This window comes from Scyliorhinus canicula, chromosome 3, assembly GCF_902713615.1.
Source record: "Scyliorhinus canicula chromosome 3, sScyCan1.1, whole genome shotgun sequence".
Lineage (NCBI taxonomy): Eukaryota > Metazoa > Chordata > Chondrichthyes > Carcharhiniformes > Scyliorhinidae > Scyliorhinus > Scyliorhinus canicula.
Window position 1 is genome coordinate 9,337,982 of NC_052148.1, and position 20,185 is coordinate 9,358,166.

Here is a 20,185-nt window from a genome sequence, read left to right on the forward strand (position 1 = left end):
AAAGCCTGTCCACCATCTACAAGCACCAGTCAGGAGTGTAATGGAATAATCCCCACTTGCCTGGATGAGTGCAGCTCCAACAACACTCCTCCTGCTCCTATTTTCTATGTTTCAATGAAGCTTGACACCATCCAGAACAAAGTAACCTGCTTGATTGGCACTCCATCCACTACCGAAGCACAGTACAGCTGTGAGTATCAAATACAAGGTGCACTGTAGGAACTTACCAAGGCTCCTAAACCAACAACCAATACCATCTAGACACAAGGGAACACCACCACCTGGAAGTTCCCCTCCAAGCCATACACCATCCCGACTTTTCAATGTATTGGCCGTTCCTTCACTGTTGCGGTGTCAAAATCCTGGAGCTCCCTCCCTAACAGCACTGTGGGTGGACTACACCCCAGGGGCTGCAGCGGTTCAAGAAGGCAGCTCACCACCAGCTTGAGGACAATTGGGGATGGGCAATAAATGCTGGTGTAGCTAATGATTTTATTTTTAATTTAAAGTACCCAATTATTTTTTTTTTCCAATTAAGGGACAATTTAGCGTGGCCAATCCACCTTTGAGTTGTGGGGGTGAGACCCACGCATACATGAGAAGAATGTGCAAACACCACATGGACAGTGACCCAGGGCCGGGATCGAACCGGGGTCCTCAGCACCCTGAGACAGCAGTGCTAACCACTGCACCACCGTGCCGCCCCTGGTGTAGCCAATGATGCCCACGTCCCAACAATGAATTAAAATTCTCCAGTCTCTTTGAATAGTTGTCTACTTTTCTTCCTGCGAAAGTGGACAATCTCAAACCGTCCCACATTATACTCCGTTTTTGTCCACTCACTTAACATATCTATATCCATTTGCAGAATCTTTATATCCTCTCAACTTGCTTTCCGATTTCTCTTGTCATCGGCAAATTTGGTTGCAGTACAGTCGGTCCCTTCATCTAAGATTGTAGGAAGTTAAAAGCGCGACACCCCACTAGTTCCGTTTTGAAGATCAGTTCATGATCATATTGATTAGTGGAGCAGGCTTGCTGAGCTGCGCCGTCTGCCCTTTTTCTTGTCCTCCTCCAGGTCTTGATCACAAACAAAGCTGACACTCCAGTGCATTGCTGACAGGAGTGTTTCGCTGTCAGCAGGGCCGCCTGCCTGGGATTCTGTTTGACGGTGAATCCTCAACCACTATCTCCTCAACCCCCTGCATTCTCTGTGATGGTAAATCTTCCAACCTCCACCATCCTTCTCCTGTCTTTGGGAATTTCTCCCAGACAGTGCTGGAATGTTGAAAGATTATTAGGAGTTAGAGATGAGAAAAACCTGCTTGGTTTTTGCCTGGAGTTCAGTCTGTTTCAGATCAAGGTTCTATCTAACAGGTTTTGTCACTTCATGATCTGTTGAGATTGAAATATCTCTTTGTTGCAACAAGCTCAGACTGGTACCTAATGTATCACTTTGCTCCCAACCAGGTTTCATGCCCTGCTCCTGTTAGAATGTCTTCATATATTTCTACAGTGAGGTAAGAATTTTTCCCACTCCCTGTGAGGAAGGCTATGTGGTGATGTTTTAAAAAAATTCATTTATAAATGCCCAATTCATTTTTTCCAATTAAGGGGCAATTTAGCGTGGCCAATCCACCTACCCTGCACATCTTTGGGTTGTGGGGGCGAAACCCACGCAAACACGTGGCGAATGTGCAAACACCACACGGACAGTGACCCAGAGCTGGGATAGAACCTGGGACCTCGGTGCCATGAGGCAGCAGTGCTAACCACTGCGCCACCGTGCTGCCCCTATGTGGTGATGGTTAATGCTGAACAACGTGGGCTATTCTAGGATACTCTGGGTTTTGTAAAGGTGCTTACCCTACCGGGCTATCTCAATTGAGCAATTTGACAAAGTCGGAGTGTGTAGATAAAGTAAATTTGGTAGATGTTAGCAACTGTGCCAACAACTGCCCAGATACTGAGCTGTGAAGTTGCGTTTAGAATCTTCCAACTCTCTGCACTTAGAACATAGAACAGTACAGCACAGAACAGACCCTTCGGCCCTCGATGTTGTGCCGAGCAATGATCACCCTACTCAAACCCACATATCCACCCTATACCCGTAACCCAACAACCCCCCCCCCCCCCAACCTTACTTTTTACCAATCCACCTAACCCGCACATCTTTGGACTGTGGGAGGAAACCGGAGCACCCGGAGGAAACCCACGCACACGCGGGGAGGACGTGCAGACTCCGCACAGACAGTGACCCAGCCGGGAACCGAACCTGGGACCCTGGAGCTCTGAAGCATTTATGCTAACCACCATGCTACCGTGCTGCCCATATCCTAAACATTTGACAACGTGTTAATTGTCTATCCTAATATTACAGGTTGGCAACAACAGGTTTGGTAACAGTCCTGCCTTATTTTACCATGTCAAAGATGAGTTATTGATTGGTGCACCCCAGAGATCTATGCTGTTGTCATTTGTACCATTGTACAAATATCAGAGCCTGAGGGAATGTTTGAAGTTTAATGGTGGCAAATTATGGGGCATGGCAAGGTGGGCAAAGTGAGAGTATATGACTGGAGCTGCAGCTTTTCACGACATTTATAAATGGATTGATGAAGGACTAGAGCTGTATTTACAAGTTTGCTGGTTAGACTGTTGGGTGGCTTGTAAAGAGTGTAGATGGGAGCAGAAAGTTGCACAGTTATTCATTTTTTCATTTCATTTGTTCATGGGATGTATCTGTCACTGGCTAGGCCAACATTCATTGCCCATACCTTATTGCCCTTAAGACCATAGGACACAGGAGCAGAATTAGGCCATTCGGCCCATCGAGTCTGCTCCGCCATTCAATCTTGGCTGATATGTTTCTTGTCCCCATTCTGCTGCCTTCTCCCCATAATCCCTGATCCCCTTATTAACTAAGAACCTCTGTCTTAAAGACACTCAATGATTTGGCCTCTACAGTCATCTGCGGCAAGGAGTTCCACAGATTAACCACCCTCTGGCTGAATAAATTCCTCCTCATCTCTGTTTTACAGGATCGTCCCTTCAGTCTCCTACTAATGGAAACATACTCTTCACGTTCACTGTCTAGGCCTCTCAGTATTCTGTAAGCTTTAGTGAGATCCCTCTAATCCTTCTGAACTCCAAGTACAGACACAGAGTCCTCAACCGTTCCTCATATGACAGGTTGTATGATTTAGATCGTAGGATTTAGATCGTTTGGAGATTTGGGCGGAGAGATGGCAGATGGAGTTTAATCCGGACAAATGTGAGGTAATGCATTTTGGAAGGTCTAATAGAGGTAGGGAATATATAGTGAATGGTAGAACCCTCAAAGAGTATTGACAGTCAGATAGATCTAGGTGTACAGGTCCACTCGTCACTGAAAGGGGCAACACAGGTGGAGAAGTTAGTCAAGAAGGCATACGGCATGCTGGCCTTCATTGGCTGGGGCATTGAGTATAAAAATTGGCAAGTCATGTTGCAGCTGTATGGAACCTTAGTTAGGCCACACTTGGAGTATAGTGTTCAATTCTGGTCGCCACACTACCAGAAGGATGTGGAGGCTTTAGAGAGGGTGCAGAAGAGATTTATCAGGATGTTGCCTGGTATGGAGGGCATTAGCTATGAGGAAAGGTTGAATAAACTTGGTTTGTTCTCACTGGAATGAAGCAGGTTGAGGGGCAACCTGATAGAGGTCTACAAAATTATGAGGGGCATAGACAGAGTGGATAGTCAGAGGCTTTTCCCCAGGGTAGAGGGGTCAATTACTAGGGGGCATAGGTTTAGGGGTCCAGGTTTAGAGAGGATATACAAGTTTTTTACACAGAGGGTAGTGGGTGCCTGGAACCCGCTGCCGGAGGAGGTGGTGGAAGCAGGGACGATAGTGACATTTAAGGGACATCTTGACAAATACATGAACAGGATGGGAATAGAGGGATACGGACCCCGGAAGTGTAGAAGATTTTAGTTTAGACGGACAGCATGGTCGGCGCAGGCTTGAAGGGCCGAAGGGCCTGTTCCTTTGCTGTACTTTTCTTTGTCCTTGCATTCCGAGGTGGTTTTGTGCTGCTTTCTTGAACTGCTGCAGTCCATGTGGTGGTAGTAGAGCACCCTCAGTGTGTCTAGGAAGAGCGTTTCAGATCATTCAACTAGCAATAGTGAAGGAACGGTGCTATTGCTTCAAGTTAGGGATGGTGAGTGACTTGGAGGGGAACATGGAGATGGTGGTGTTCCCATGCATCTGCTGCCTTTATCCTTTTAGATAATCAAGGTCATGGGGTTGGAAGATGCTGTCCAAGGAGCCTTGGTGTGTTGTTGCAGTGTATGTTGTAGATGGTACCCACTGCTGCCACTGTGCCACTGGTCCTCCCATTTCTGTCTAATCTCCTCCACTGGCACCTTCTCTTGTTTCCAACCCATAAATATCCGCAATCCCTTCCCCCATCTTATCTTGAGTTAACAATCTGTCCAGGAGGACAAACTTTGGCAGCTGGGGGAACGAGGAGATCCCCTTGCGCACCCAGTTCAGAACCTGCATGTACCCAAATTCACTTTTCAGCAGCAGGTATTCTCCCACAACTCTCCCAGCCTCGTGAACCTCCCTTCCACAAACAGATCACTGACGCGCTCTACCTCTTCCCTATGCAAATTCCTGTATGTCGCGTCTATTCCTGCTGGTACAAACCTAAGATTCCTGTATATTGGGGCCAGGGCAGACATATCCACCCCCCCCCCCCACTCAAAGTGCCGCCTGAGCTGGTTCCATACCTTAAGGGGCGACATTGCGATGGGCTCACGGTGTGCCTAATTGGAGAGAACGAGAGGGGCGCCGTTGCCAGGGCCCCTTAAGCACACCCCACGCAGTCGGCCTCCTCTACCTGTACCCATTTCGACCTCCCCAATCACCGTCGCACCTTTTCCACATTTGCCGCCCAATTGAAGCTTTCCAAATCCTGGGCCATACAAAGTCCCAGATTAGCTTATCTACCCTCAGAAAGAACGTCTTTGGAAGGAATATTGGAAGGGACTGAAAAACAAATAACCTTGGGAGAATGTTCATCTTTATGGTCTGTCCTCTCCCCACTAAGGACAGTGGCAGAAATCTCACCTATTCAGATCCCCGTTTACTCCCTCTACCAATCTGGGCATCGTAACCCAATCGTGGGCCACCTGAATTCCCAAATAGACAAAGCTTGTTTTGGCCAGCTTGAATGGCAGGGCTCCCACATTTGCAATCCTCTCTTGGGTGTTCACCGGGAATACCTCACTTCTTGCCAGATGCAATTCATACCCAGGAAAGGCGCCAAACCTACCCAATATGTCCATTATTCGCTCCATGCGCTGCAGTGTGTTTGAGACACATAACAGCCGATCATCTGCGTACAACAACACCCTATGCTCCCTACCTTCCCATGCCCTTCCACACTTTGATGCATGTTGTACAGTAGCCAAAGGCTCAATGACGAAAGCAAACACCAATGGGGGACAGCAGCATCCTGTCTCGTGTCCCTATGTAGCCGAAAATATTCCGAGCTCATCATGTTAGTCATCGAAAATAGAAGCAGGAGGAGGCCATTTGGCCCTTCCAGCCTGCTCCACCATTCATCCTGACCATGGCTGATCATCAAGTTCAATACCCTGATCCTGCCTTCCCCCCCCCCATATCCCTTTAGCCCTAAAAGCTGTATCTAATTCCTTCTTGAATTACACAACGTTTTGGCCTCAACTACTTTCTGTGGTAGTGAATTCCACAGATTCACCACTCTTCGGGTGAAGAAATTTCTCCTCACCTCAGTCCTAAAAGGTTTACCCCTTATCTGCAAGCTATGACCCCTCATTCCGGACACACAACATTCTTTCTGAATCTACCCTGTCTAATCCTGTCAAGGTTTTGTAAATTTCTATGCGATACCCTCTCGCTCTTCTAAACACCAATGAATATAATCCAAACCGACGGAGTCTCTCCGAGGGGTGGTGATGATGGTGGCTGGGACATTTCTGCAAGGTCTGACTCTGATGATAACTAATGTGAGAAAATACTTATATTCACAACGAGTGACTCAGGGCAGGAATGCACTGCCTGGAAGTATGGTGGAGGCAGGTTCAATCGAGGGGTCCAAGAGGGCGTGAGATGAATACCTGAATGGAAACAATGTGCAAGCAAGGGGTACAGGGGAATGGTACTAACTGATACTGCTCATTTGGAGAGCTGGAGCAGGCATGGTGCGCCTTCTGCGCTGTCGCAGTTCTGTGATTCCATGAGTATGACTGTCAGGTTGGACTAGCCTGTGGGACAACTCACCTAATCTTGACACGCCCCCAAATGTTAGTGAGGCGGACTTTGCTGGGTTGACAGGGTAGGTGTGCCTTTGTCATGTCTGGTTCCTTGATCTACTCAGCCCCACATCCCAGGCCTGAATAAAAAGAGAGCCAAGATCCCTCCATCATGGGCCTCTCTTCAGGTAATTTCTGCAATTTTAAGTATCTGACAGCAAAAAATTCTTAATATATAATTTGCTATGTTGAAAATGAAAATCGCTTATTGTCACAAGTAGGCTTCAAATGAAGTGACTGTGAAAAGTCCCTAGTCGCCACATTCCGTCGCCTGTTTGGGGAGGCTGGTACGGGATGTTTTGGTCACCCTTCAAAATGAGACAAGAATTAGGATAGGAGTAAGCCATTCAGTCCTGACCCCCCTCCCCCCCCCCACCTTGCATGTCTGATATGATCTACTACCGTGGCATCTCGCACGCTTCTGAGTGTGGCGGCAGTGGGTACTGTAGATGGGTGTCTCGGGCGATCTGTGTTATTGAATAGAGGAGTGGAGGGTTCATTCCAGTGTTGAAATGGCAGCCTAGTTTCATTAAGCCTGGGATTGGTTGTGGGGAATGGGTTGGGGAAATTAGTGAAGTTAGTTTCCAAGGAGGGGAGCGCTGAAGACAATGTCTATTCGTCAAGCTTGTGTGTTGCTGCAGAAACTGTGGCTATGCAGACCGGCTGGGGTGAGTGAGTTGAAGAGGTAGAGTTGCACATGAGTAAAAACGCGTGTGAATGATATTATTCCACAGTAGGCGCACCCATGATTGGAGAAGCACAAATGGGGTTGCAACAGGTTTTCCAGGGATGAGTGATGATGAAGACGAGCTTCAGATGCCTTGGACGGCACCGTGACGCTGACTAGATTTTAATGGGACAGAATGTTGTTTCCCTGAAGTTTACGTCCATTTTCTTTTTGCAGAAGACCATTACCTGTCAACATTGAAGCATAAAGTCAATATTTACCAACATAACCTGCAGGACAATTCAACGGTGACCACTCAGGTACGGATGCGGCACCTTGGGGCACCTGTCATTCAACTTGATGCAGTGGCAGGTAATGTTCAGGGATCAGCATGGTGCTGCCAAATATCTCGTGGCGAAGCCTGATGTGCGCTTACCCAGCGTAGGTCAGGGGCGGGGGGTGGTTAGAGGATTGACTTTTAAATTTGTGTGTGTGTGGATACAGTGGGGGGAAGAAGGACTTGTCTGGGGCACTGATCCTAGCTTTGGAAAGGTAGTGCCAGCGAACAGTGACCCTCTCAAGGCGAACTCGATTTTCTCCAGGCAGAGAAAGCTAGCCGTGTCTGATAGCCGGGTCTCCGACTTCGGGGGCTTTGGGTCCCTCCAAGCTTATAGTATCCGTCTCCGGGCTACCAGGGAAGCAAACACTAGAACGTCTGCCTCTTTCTCCTCCTGGATTCCCGGGTCTTCCGACACACCGAAAATCGCCACCTCTGGACTCGGCGCCATCCTTGTTTTTAACACCGTGGGCATGATGTCAGCAAACCCCTGCCAGAATCCCCTAAGCTTCAGATTTGCCCAGAACATGTGCACATGGTTCGCTGGTCCTCCCGCACATTTAGCCCATCTGTCCTCCACCCCAAAGAATCTGTTCATCCACGGCCACTGCCATGTGAGCCCGGTGAACGACCCTAAATTGTATCAGGCTGAGCCTGGCACATGTTGTGGTCGCGTTGACACTACTCAACCCGTCCGTCGATAGATCATCCTCTATCTCTCCTCCCAGCTCCTCCTCCCACTTGCGCTTCAGCTCCTCTGTCTGCGTCTCCTCTGACCCCATAAGTTCCTTGTAAATGTCCGAGATGCTCCATCCTCCTCCCCACACTCTGGAAACTACCCTGTCCTGAATCCCCCTTGGTGGTAGGAGCGGGAAGGTTGACACCTGTTTATGTGGGAATTCTCGCGCCTGCAGATACCTGAATTTGTTTCTCCTCGCCAACCCAAACTTCTCCTCCAGCGGCCTCATACTCTGAAAGCTCCCCTCCATATCCCCCATCCCCTCAATCCCTGCTCTCCGCCATATCCGGAACCCCACATCCATACATCCCGGGGCAAACTGGTGAGTATTACAGATTGGGGACCAGACCGATGCTCCCTCTGCTCCCACATGTCTCCTCCATTGCCCCCAGACCCTCAGAGCCGCCACCACCACGGGGCTGGTGGAGTACCGTGCCAGCGGGTACGGCAAAGACGCATTTACCAACGCCCCCAAACTGGTGCCCTTGCATGAAGCCGCCTCCATACGCTCCCATGCCGACCCCTCCCCCACCACCCACTTCCTGATCATGGCTATATTCGCCGCCCAGTAATAGTTAATAAAATTTGGCAGCGCCAGCCCGCCCTCTCCCTGGCTCCGCTCAAGCATTACCTTCCTTACCCACGGGGTCTTGCCCGCCCAAACAAAGCCAGTGATCACTTTGTTGACCCATTTAAAAAAGGACTGCGGAATAAAGATGGGGAGACATTGAAACACGAACAGGAATCGCGGGAGGACCGTCATCTTCACCATCTGCACCCTCCCAGCCAGTGACAACGAGAGCGCGTCCAATCGCCGAAAATCGTCCTTCATTTGGTCTACTAGCCGGTCCAGATTTAATTTATGCAGCCGGTCCCATTCCCGTGCCTCTTCAATGCCTCGGTACCTAAAGCTTCCCCCTACTAATCTAAACGGCAGCTCCCCCAATCGCCTCTCCTGTCCCCTCGCCTGGACCGCAAGCATCTCACTCTTCCCCATATTTAGCTTGTACCCCGAAAACTGGCCAAATTCCTCTAGAATCCTCATGATTTCCTCCATCCTCTCTAATGGGTCCGATGCATACAGAAGGAGGTTGTCTGCATTGAGCGAGATTCTGTGCTCCATCTCTCTCTCCCCCCGAACAGTCCCAGTACCTCTCACAGATAATCCCATTCTACCTGATCAAAAGCCTTTTCTGCATCCATTGCGATCACTACCTCCACCTCCCTACCTTCCGGGGGCTTCATGATCACATTTAACAACCTTCTTAAATTGGCCACCAACTGCCCACCCTTGACAAACCCCATCTGATCCTCCCCAATAACGTCTGGAACACAATCCTCAATCCTGGAGGACAAAATTTTGGCCAGCAGCTTGGCGTCCACATTCAACAGGGATATCGGCCTGTAGGACCCACACAGCTTCGGGTTCTTGTCCCGCTTCGGAATCAGCGAAATCGTAGCCTGTGACATCGTCGGGGGCAAAACCCCTCTTTCCCTCGCCTCATTGAACATCCTCATCAACACCGGCCCCAATATCCCAGAGAACCTTTTTATAAAACTCCACTGGGTACCCGTCTGGCCCTGGGGCTTTACCCACCTGCATGGCCTTCAGACCCTCCACTATCTCTTCCAACCCGATTGGGGCCCCCAGCCCTTCTACCAGCTCCCCGTCCACCTTTGGGAAATTCAGCCCCTCCAAGAAGTGCCTCATCCCCTCCGGCCTCGGAGGGGGTTCCGACCTATACAGCCCGCTGTAGGAATCCCTAAACACCTTATTCACCCCTGCTGAATCTCCAACAAGGTTCCCATCTCCATCCTTTAGTTTCCCTATCTCCCTAGCTGCCTCCCTCTTAGCTGCTGTGCAAGCATTCTGCTGGCCTTCCCTCCATACTCATAGATCGCCCCCCTTGCCTTTCTCAGCTGCTCCACCGCCCTCCCTGTGGATAACAAGCCGAACTCCGCCTGTAGCCTCTGCCGTTCCCTTAATAGCCTTGCCTCTGGGGTCTCTGCATACCTCCTATCGATCTGTAGTATCTCCTTAACCAGTCGGTCTGTCTCTGCCATGTCCACCATCTCCCTATGGATCCATATCGAGATCAGCTCCCCTCTGACCACCGCCTTCTGTGCTTCCCAGACCATCGCTGCTGAAATTTCCCCCGTGTCGTTGACCTGCAGGTTGTTTTGAATATATTTATTCAGCTGCTCACAGACCCCTTTGTCAGCCAAAAGTCCCACATCTTGAACCCTTTTAGTTCCTTTGCCATTGCTGGCACCCTGCCCGTTTTCAAGCTTGACCGGTCCAAGGCAGAAGTCCCCTCCCATGACCACCCTGTGCGAGTCCAGGTCCGGTATCTTCCCCAGCATCCTCTTTATAAACTCCACATCATTCCAATTTGGCGCATACACATTTACTAATACCACCTGCACCCCCTCCAGTTTCCCACTGACCATAATGTACCGACCTCCCACATCTGAAACTATTCTACCTGCCTCAAAAACCACCCGCTTATTGATAAGGATCGCTGCCCCTCTAGTCTTTGAATCCAGTCCCGAGTAAAAGACCTGACTAACCCAGCCTTTCCTCAATCTAAGCTGGTCAGTTACTCTAAGGTGCGTCTCCTGCAACATTACCGCGTCCGCCTTCAGCCCCCTAAGGTGCGCAAACACACGTGCCCTCTTGACCGTTGACCGGCCCATTTAGCCCTCGAACATTCCAGGTGATCAGCCTAGTTGGGGGGCTCATTGCACCCCCCCCTTCGCCGATCAGCCATTCCCTTTTTTGGGCCCGCCTCCAGCCCATGCTCCGTGCCTCCACTGGCCCGAACATATGCACACCCCCCCACTGCGCTTCCGTGAGCTAGGTCTCCCACCTATCCCCCCCCCCCCCCCCCCCCCCCCCCCCCCGCTTATTCAAACATACTCCAACATCAAACAATCCCCACACAATTTCCCGACAGAAAAACACCAAAATCTAAACTAGCACACCTCCATCCCCCAACAGTGCAAATGGAAACCTTAACTCACTCAGCTCTGCCACTGGTCCCAAACCAATACAGAAGGCATTACAAACAGCTTCTACAAAACAAAAAAACAAGAAACTTTTTTTTAACAAGAACAGAGAAACAAAAAGAAAACAAAAAACCCCCATGAACGTTGCAGCAAAGGTTCAAAAGTTCTCAGCCCACGACCAGTCCTTTCCTTTTTACGAAGTCCAGCGCGTCATCAGGTGACTCAAAATAAAAGTGCTGTTCCTCGTACGTGACCCTGAGTCGGGCCGGATACAACAGTCCGAACTTCACCTTTTTCTTAAAATTGATCGACCTGATGTGGTTGAAGCCTGCTCTTCTCCTGGCCACCTCCACACTCAGGTCCTGGTAGACCCGCAGAATACTATTGTCCCACTTACAGCTCCGTGTCTGCTTGGCCCACTTTAGAATGCGCTCCTTATTCAAGTACCTGTGGAATCTCACCACCATTGCTCTCGGGGGGGGGGGGGGTGGTCCCCGTTCGCGGCTTCCTCGCGAGTGCTCTGTGAGCCTTGTCCACTTCTAAGGTGCCCCATCCCCCAGCAGCTTCTCAAACATATCTGCGAAGTAAGCCCCAGCGTCCGCTCCTTCGGACCCCTCGGGGAGCCAATGAATCTCACGTTCTGCAGGCGGGACCTGTTCTCTCGATCCTCCACCTTCTCTAGGAGCTTCTTCTGCTGGTCTCTCAGCATCCCCACCTCCAACTCCACCGCAGTTTGATGTTCCTCCTGCTCAACCAGCGCCTTCTGTACTTTCTGGATTGCCCGATCCTGGCCGTCCAATCTAAGCTCCAGCCGCTCAATCAACTCTTTTATCGGGTCCAAGCAGTCCCGTTTCTGCTTGGCAAAGCCTTCCTGAATGACTCGCATCAGCTGCTCCGTTGACCGCTGGATCGACAAACCAGAAGTCCGGTCCTCCGCCATTCTGTCTCCCGCTGCAGCTTCAGCCCAAGCCGTCTCTGTCTTTCTATTTCTGCCTTTATGAGCACTTCTAGTCCTTCTCTCCATGCACCGATGTGGGAATTCAGTTCACAATTGCCTTTGTCTTCAGTTTTACAGTTCAAGTCCGGTAAAGAATCGGGGGAAACGGTCCAAAAGTCCGACCCGAGGGGAGCCACCACGTGTGCGACTTACTCCTTCATATCCACCACCGGAAGCCCCATTGCCAAACACTTTTATTATTTACATAGATGTGTATGCCTATCTATGTGGGAGTGGGGCACATAGCTCGGTTGGCGAGTTGGCTTGCTTATGGATGAGATTAATGTCAGCAGCAATTAATTAAGGGGTTCGATCCCTGTTCCAGATGAGGCAGATACAGGACCTGCCTCCTTGACCTACCCATAGCAAAAGAAAAATCAACACCATGCTGGGGGTTCAGCCCATATCCAAGGAACTGCTGTTAGGCAGAGAACCTGGATGAATGTAGGAGGGTTGATCAGTAAGTTTGCAGATGATAGGAAAAGTGGTGGGGTGGTAAATGGTGAGGATAGCCTTTGATTACAGGAGGATATAGGTTCCTCTCTGCCACAGAGCACAGGGCCACAAGCTTCTCTTACTCAGCCGCCATCTTTCAGTCGTACATGATGGGCCAAATGACCTGTTTCTGTGCTGTAAATCATTCAATGATTCTATCTGTTTGCTTGTTCTGACTGGCCTGGAGCTGTGTTTCTGGGATATACCCTCCTCCTTGCCATCAAGACACCTCATTCCATATCACAAGCTTGCCACCCCCACTGTGATTCTGTATACACCTCACGCTGCCTCAGGAAGGCAGACAGCATTATCAGAGACCCCACCCAGACATTGTCTTCTTCCAGACCCATCAGGCAGAAGGTACAGAAGTCTGAAGACCCGCATATCCAGACATAGGAACAGCTTCTTCCCCATAGCTACAAGACTCCTCAATGACTCCACCTCGGACTGATCTGTTCCCTGTAAGGACACTATTCACGATGCCCTATGCTGCTCTTGCTCATGTATTTGCTTTGTTTGGCCCCTTGTTCCGCACTGTAACCAATCACTGTCGATGTACCATTTGTCAATGTACTCTATTGATTATTCTTTTGTCTATTGTGTACATACTGTGTACGTTCCCTCGGCTGTACTTCGGTACGTGTGACAATAAATCAAATCAACAATCAACATCTGTTCTCATTGAACTGGATCCCGAGTGCATTGTGGAAAAACCACAGATTGACAGTAATGAAGATATGCGAATTTCCTCAGGAATTTCAGGGTAGCTCAGGAATAGTCATGTCCAGAGCTGACAAATGTCTGGACGACAACTTCGGTATCCTGTGCATCCTGAGTGTTTTGGAGTTTTGGTGTTTTGTGTACTAATTATTGTGGGATTTCGGTATTCTGAGGGCGCTGAGAATAGCAGCTGGTTTAGCTCAGTGAGCTAAACAGCTGGCTTGTAATGCAGAACAATTCCCATCCCAGCCTCCCAGAACAGGCGCCTGAACGTGGCGACTAGGGGCTTTTCACAGCAACTACATTGAAGCCTACTTGTGACAATTAGCTATTATTATTATTATCATTTCTGGAGTTTCTGTATTCTAAGTACTAATTATTCTGGAGTTTCTGTATACTAAGTACTAATTACTAAGTACTTTAATACTAAGTACTAAACCAGCCCCTGGGGCTAAATCGCTGGCTTTTAAAGCAGACCAAGCAGGCCAGCAGCACGGTTCGATTCCCGTACCAGCCTCCCCGGACAGGCGCCGGAATGTGGCGACTAGGGGCTTTTCACAGTAACTTCATTGAGGCCTACTCGTGACAAGCGATTTTCCTTTCATTTTTCATTTCATTTCAATTATTCTGGGGTTTCTCTCTTCCATGTATTGATTATTCTGGGATTTTGGTATACTTTGTACCAATTTTTCCCAGGGTTTCTGTATGCTGCGAGTACTGATTATTCCCGGGATTTATGTATTTGGAGAGTACTGATTATTCCCGGGGTTTATGTATTCTGAGAGTACTGATTATTCCCGGGGTTTATGTATTCTGAGAGTACTGATTATTCCCGGGGTTTATGTATTCTGAGAGTACTGATTATTCCCGGGGTTTATGTATTCTGAGAGTACTGATTATTCCCGGGGTTTATGTATCCTGAGGCACTAATTATTCCCGGGGTTTCTCTATTCTGAGGGCACTGATAATTCCCGGGGTCTATGTATTCTGAGAGTGCTGATTATTCCCGGGGTTTATGTATTCTACGGGTACTGGTTATTTCCCGGGGTTTTGGTATTTGGCAGCTGGTTATTTCCCGGGGTTTTGGTATTTGGGAGCTGGTTATTTCCCAGGGTTTTGGTATTTGGCAGCTGGTTATTTCCCGGGGTTTTGGTATTTGGATACTGGTTATTTCCCGGGGTTTTGGTATTTGGGAGCTGGTTATTTTCCGGGGTTTTGGTATTTGGGAGCTGGTTATTTCCCGGGGTTTTGTTATTTGGGAGCTGGTTATTTCCTGGGGTTTTGGTATTTTGATACTGGTTATTTCCCGGGGTTTTGGTATTTGGATACTGGTTATTTCCCGGGTTTTGGTATTTGGGAGCTGGTTATTTCCCGGGGTTTTGGTATTTGGGAGCTGGTTATTTCCCGGGGTTTTGGTATTTGGCAGCTGGTTATTTCTTGTGGTTTTGGTATTTGGCAGCTGGTTATTTCCCAGGGTTTTGGTATTTGGGAGCTGGTTATTTCCCAGGGTTTTGGTATTTGGGCGCTGGTTATTTCCCGGGGTTTTGGTATTTGGCAGCTGGTTATTTCCCAGGGTTTTGGTATTTGGCAGCTGGTTATTTCCTGGGGTTTTGGTATTTGGCAGCTGGTTATTTCCTGGGGTTTTGGGATTTGGGCGCTGGTTATTTCCCGGGGTTTTGGTATTTGGCAGCTGGTTATTTCTTGTGGTTTTGGTATTTGGCAGCTGGTTATTTCCCAGGGTTTTGGTATTTGGCAGCTGGTTATTTCCCGGGGTTTTGGTCTTTGGCAGCTGGTTATTTCCCGGGGTTTTGGTATTTGGCAGCTGGTTATTTCCCGGGGTTTTGGTATTTGGGAGCTGGTTATTTCCCGGGTTTTGGTATTTGGCAGCTGGTTATTTCCCGGGGTTTTGGTATTTGGATACTGGTTATTTCCCAGGGTTTTGGTATTTGGCAGCTGGTTATTTCCCGGGGTTTTGGTCTTTGGCAGCTGGTTATTTCCCGGGGTTTTGGTATTTGGCAGCTGGTTATTTCCCGGGGTTTGGTATTTGGGAGCTGGTTATTTCCCGGGGTTTTGGTATTTGGCAGCTGGTTGTTTCCCGGGGTTTGGTATTTGGCAGCTGGTTATTTCCCGGGGTTTTGGTATTTGGCAGCTGGTTATTTCCCGGGGTTTTGGTATTTGGCAGCTGGTTATTTCCCGGGGTTTTGGTATTTGGCAGCTGGTTATTTCCCGGGGTTTTGGTATTTGGCAGCTGGTTATTTCCCGGGGTGTTGGTATTTGGCAGCTGGTTATTTCCCAGGGTTTTGGTATTTGGGAGCTGGTTATTTCCCGGGGTTTTGGTATTTGGGTGATGGTTATTTCCCGGGGTTGTGGTATTTGGGGACTTTGCCACCTTCCCTTATGAATCCGCTGCACTTAGATAAAAAATGAAGCAGTTGCACATTGTAAAAGCTACTTCCTCCCCTTTGTAGCTTATCTGCTGGGTGTAAAAAGAATCATAGAATTGTAGAATTTACAGTGTAGAAGGAGGACATTCAGCCCATCGAGTCTGCACTGGCCCTTGGAAAGAGCACCCTACTTGAGCCCCACGCCTCCACCTTATCCCCCTTTAGCCCCATAACTCCACCTAACCTTTTTAGGACACTACGGGCAATTTATCATGGCCAATCCACCTAACCTGCACATCTTCGGACTGTTGGAGGAAACCAGAGCACCCGGAGGAAATCCGCGCACACATGGGGAGAAAGTGTGTTCGGAGAGAACAGGGGCTGGTTTAGCTCACTCGGCTAAATCGCTGGCTTTTAAAGCAGACCAAGCAGGCCAGCAGCACGGTTCGATTCCCATACCAGCCTCCCCGGACAGGCGCCGGAATGTGGCGACTAGGGGCTTTTCACAGTAACTTCATTGAAGCCTACTCGTGAGAATAAGCAATTTTCATTTTGTTTTACTGACTCATGCCAGGAATTAAACCTGGTACCCTGGAGCTGTGAAGCAAATGTGCTAACCACTATGCGACCGTGCAGCCCTACGTATGTTATGTCCCTATGTAATTAATGCAAATTCCTAAACCTAGTCTATTGACTTCACCAGTAAAATAGAACATAGAGAACACAGAACAGTACAGCACAGAACAGGCCCTTCGGCCCTCGATGTTGTGCCGAGCAATGATCACCCTACTCAAACCCACGTATCCACCCTATACCCGTAACCCAACAACCCCCCCCTTAACCTTACATTTTAGGACACTACGGGCAATTTAGCATGGCCAATCCACCTAACCCGCACATCTTTGGACTGTGGGAGGGAACCGGAGCACCCGGAGGAAACCCACGCACACACGGGGAGGATGTGCAGACTCCACACAGACAGTGACCCAAGCCGAAATCGAACCTGGGACCCTGGAGCTGTGAAGCAATTGTGCTATCCACAATGCTACCGTGCTGCCCTTAAGAACAAATTAATCTACACTCCATCATTCTACCCGTAATCCATGTACCTATCCAATAGCCGCTTGAAGGTCCCTAACGTTTCCGACTCAACTACTTCCCCAGGCAGTGCATTCCATGCCCCCACTATTCTCTGGGTAAAGAACCTACCTCTGACATCCCCCTATATCTTCCACCATTTACCTTAAATTTATGTCCCCTTGTAATGGTTTGTTCCACCCGGGGGAAAAGTCTCTGACTGTCTACTCTATCTATTCCCCTGATCATCTTATAAACCTCTATCAAGTCGCCCCATATCCTTCTCCGTTCTAATGAGAAAAGGCCTAGCAACCTCAACCTTTCCTCGTAAGACCTACTCTCCATTCCAGGCAACATCCTGGTAAATCTCCTTTGCACCTTTTCCAAAGCTTCCACATCCTTCCTAAACTGAGGTGACCAGAACTGCACACAGTACTCCAAATGTGGCCTTACCAAGGTTTTGTACAGCTGCATCATCACCTCACGGCTCTTAAATTCAATCCTTCTGCTAATGAACGCTAGCACACCATAGGCCTTCTTCACAGCTCTATCCAATATTCCTCTCAATATTTATGCAAAAGCCATCACTGTTACATTCATATCTATCGTACTCCAACCATTGTGCTTGCAACAGAGCGACAAGACCATGTTTATTTAAATAAATCTTTATTTACATGATGCATGCATCTTGCAGCTTTACCCATTTTCCCTCAACTCTTCCAGTCAGAGGTCTCCATTAATCGTTTCCCAGCTTAATTAAATCATTTACACACACAGAATACACAGAATATTCCCCCAAAATATTTTGAAAACAATCATCCATTCTCACAGTTCCCCTTCCCTCCAGACACCATCCTGACTTTGAAATATATCGGCGCTTCTTCACCGCGTCAAGATCCTGGAACTCTTTCCCGAACAGCACTGCAGGTGCACCTACACCACATGGGTTGCAGCAGTTCACGAAGGTGGCAGACAGATTCGTCTTGTCCCTCGTTCATAGATAAGTCAGTCCGGTTGGGTGAACTGAACAAAGTTTTTATTTCTTAAAAACACATTTTGGTACATTCACACGACATTAACTGGAAAATGCTTTCTCCGTGTCTCTCGAAGTGCCTCCTGATTTCTGTGCCACGTTCAATATTCTCCACGTCATGTCTGGTTCCAGCCAGGATACTGCCTCAATCTTGCTGAATGTACCCTCTCACCAGATAATATCAGAACTTCTAGTTCATTATTCGTAACACTTGATACAGCCATGGACAGCATCCAAAATTATAATCATAGTTATAACTCACTCATATTATTTCATATTATTTCCACAAATTCAGCAATTTTCAGGAATCTTTCCTAGCCAATATTCTAAAGGACCCCCCTCCATAATTACTGAATCCAGCAGTGGCTGAAGGGCATTTATGGATTGGCAATAAAAGCTGGCCCAGACAGCAACCCCCACATCCTGTGAAATAATTATTTGTTTTAAATGAAGCTCCCCCCCGAGGTTTGGATATTCCCACGGTGCTGGTAATTGCTGACAGTATCGTTTTAACAATGTTCTATCTTGCAGAGTGTGGAAAATCTGTTTAAAAATCTGGTCGAGAACAAATCATTGGAAGTTCATCCGTGCATCTTTAATGAGGGCACAGCCAGGATGGAACACCATGTCTTTGGTAATTTGTGCCAGTTATGTTCCTGCTTTCTCTTCGTAGTGATGTTGCATTCTTGCACTATTTTGTTGCCATTTACGCCCACTTCACCAGCCCCCAACCTATACCCTCGCCTTTTACCGCCCGCCCCCTCTGGTGCTGATGTACAATTTTATGGGTTCCTGCTTTCTCTGCTTAGTTTGCTGAATGGCTGCTCTTCAATGTCTGGGATTACGCAGTGGCTGAGGTGGCTCCGTGACTTTATGTACGAGTTTGCTGTGTGCAGACTGACGATTGCTCTTGTCCTGCCTCCTTCATTGGCTACAAGGCACTTTGAGTCATCTTGAGCTGTTGGAGAGGGCCATCAAACATTTTCCATCGGGTGTGTTAGATGATTCTCTTGATCCTACAGGGGGAGATTCAAGTGAGGAGGAGGGTGATGATTACACTTATGACGATGAAGACGATTCCAATGACGATGACGACCAAGATGTGAACACGTTTTGTGGATTGCGGAAGAATTTCCTCTACGATATTCCAGACTTGTCATCCAAGCGTAAAAACATTACAGATCCATACAGTATACAAGATTCCAATTCATATAGAGGTTCTGTCGAGGTGGGTGGACATGAAACATTCATTAACCCAGTAGGGTCCATGTCAATCTCAGTGAGATCCTGCCCTGTTGGGGGCGGGTGGGGGCTCGGTCCCAGTCCCCAACCCTGTCTTTTTTAGGAGGGGGTGGGGTGGGGATCTCTGTCTCAGTGAAGTCCTGTCCTGGTTTTGGGGTGGGGGGGGGGGGAAAGAGGTCACGGTCCCAGTCACCCCACCCTGTCCTTTTTGGGGAGGGGGGAGGATCTCTGTCTCCATGCTGTCCCATCCAGTCCTGGGGGGGTCGGTCGGTCGGTCTCTGTCTCAGTCTCACTGAGGTCCCGTCCTGACCCGGGGGGTGGGGTCCTCTCACTGTCAGTGAAATCCCGCCCTGTCCTGGGGAGTGTCGCTTGGCTTCGGTGATATTCTGCCCTGTACTGGAGGGTCTCTCTCGGTCTCAGTGATATCCCATCCTTTCCTGGGGGGGTGTCTCGGCCTCGCTGAAATCCCATCTTGTCCCGGGGGGTGTCTCTGTCTCGGTGAAATACTGCCCTGTCCTGAGGGGGGGGGGGGGGGGGTCTCTCCGCCCCTCTGAAATCCCACACTGTCCTTGGGGGGGGGGGGGTCACTCTCATTCTCAGTAAGATCTCATCCTGTCCTGGGGGGTGTCTCTCTCTGCCTCTGTGAAATCCCACTATATCCTGGGGGGGGGGGGGGGGGGGGCTGTGTCACTCGGTCTCCGTAAGATCCCGTCCTTTCCGGGGGGTGTGTGGGTGGGGGGGGGGGGTCTCGGCCTCGCTGAAATCCCATCATGTCCTGGGGCGGTCTCTCTCGGTCTCCGTGGTGTCACTTCCTCTCCTGGGGATTCTCTCGGTCTCTGTGTTGTCGCGCCCTGTCCTGTGGGATGGCTGTCAGTGTCAGTGGAGGCCCACCTTGCCCTCGGGTAGTGTAGGGGTCTTCATCGGAGTGAGACCCTGACCTGTGTTGGGAATCTCAGTCTGTGAAAGTTTGGTTGATGTTAGTGTGCTCCTGGTGACACAATATGATCACCATTGCGATGCATTTTGCAGGAGGCAAACAGAATTGGTCAAGAATTGGTCAATGAAGAAGAACAGGCTAAAAAGAAGGCTGAAAAACGAAGACTTAAGAAAAAAGTAAGTATCTGTGTGAGGTGTGTTAGGTTT

At 49.0% G+C, this 20,185-nt stretch overlaps 1 protein-coding gene across 6 annotated transcripts in view; it reads left to right on the forward strand.

Moving 5' to 3' along the window:
* The window catches only part of si:dkey-33c12.4 (uncharacterized protein LOC560112 homolog), an 82,772-nt gene that overhangs the window by 13,437 nt on the left and 49,150 nt on the right, over positions 1 to 20,185 (forward strand). For 4 of the 6 annotated variants that reach the window (XM_038793107.1, XM_038793108.1, XM_038793111.1 and 1 more), the window contains exons 2-5: positions 7,247 to 7,329; positions 18,332 to 18,434; positions 18,823 to 19,028; positions 20,072 to 20,155. In XM_038793107.1, the coding sequence (XP_038649035.1) occupies positions 7,247 to 7,329; positions 18,332 to 18,434; positions 18,823 to 19,028; positions 20,072 to 20,155 (476 nt within the window). Of the gene's footprint in view, positions 1 to 7,246; positions 7,382 to 18,331; positions 18,435 to 18,822; positions 19,029 to 20,071; positions 20,156 to 20,185 lie in introns of all 6 variants that reach the window. The other 2 variants (XM_038793109.1, XM_038793110.1) reach the window with 1 other exon arrangement.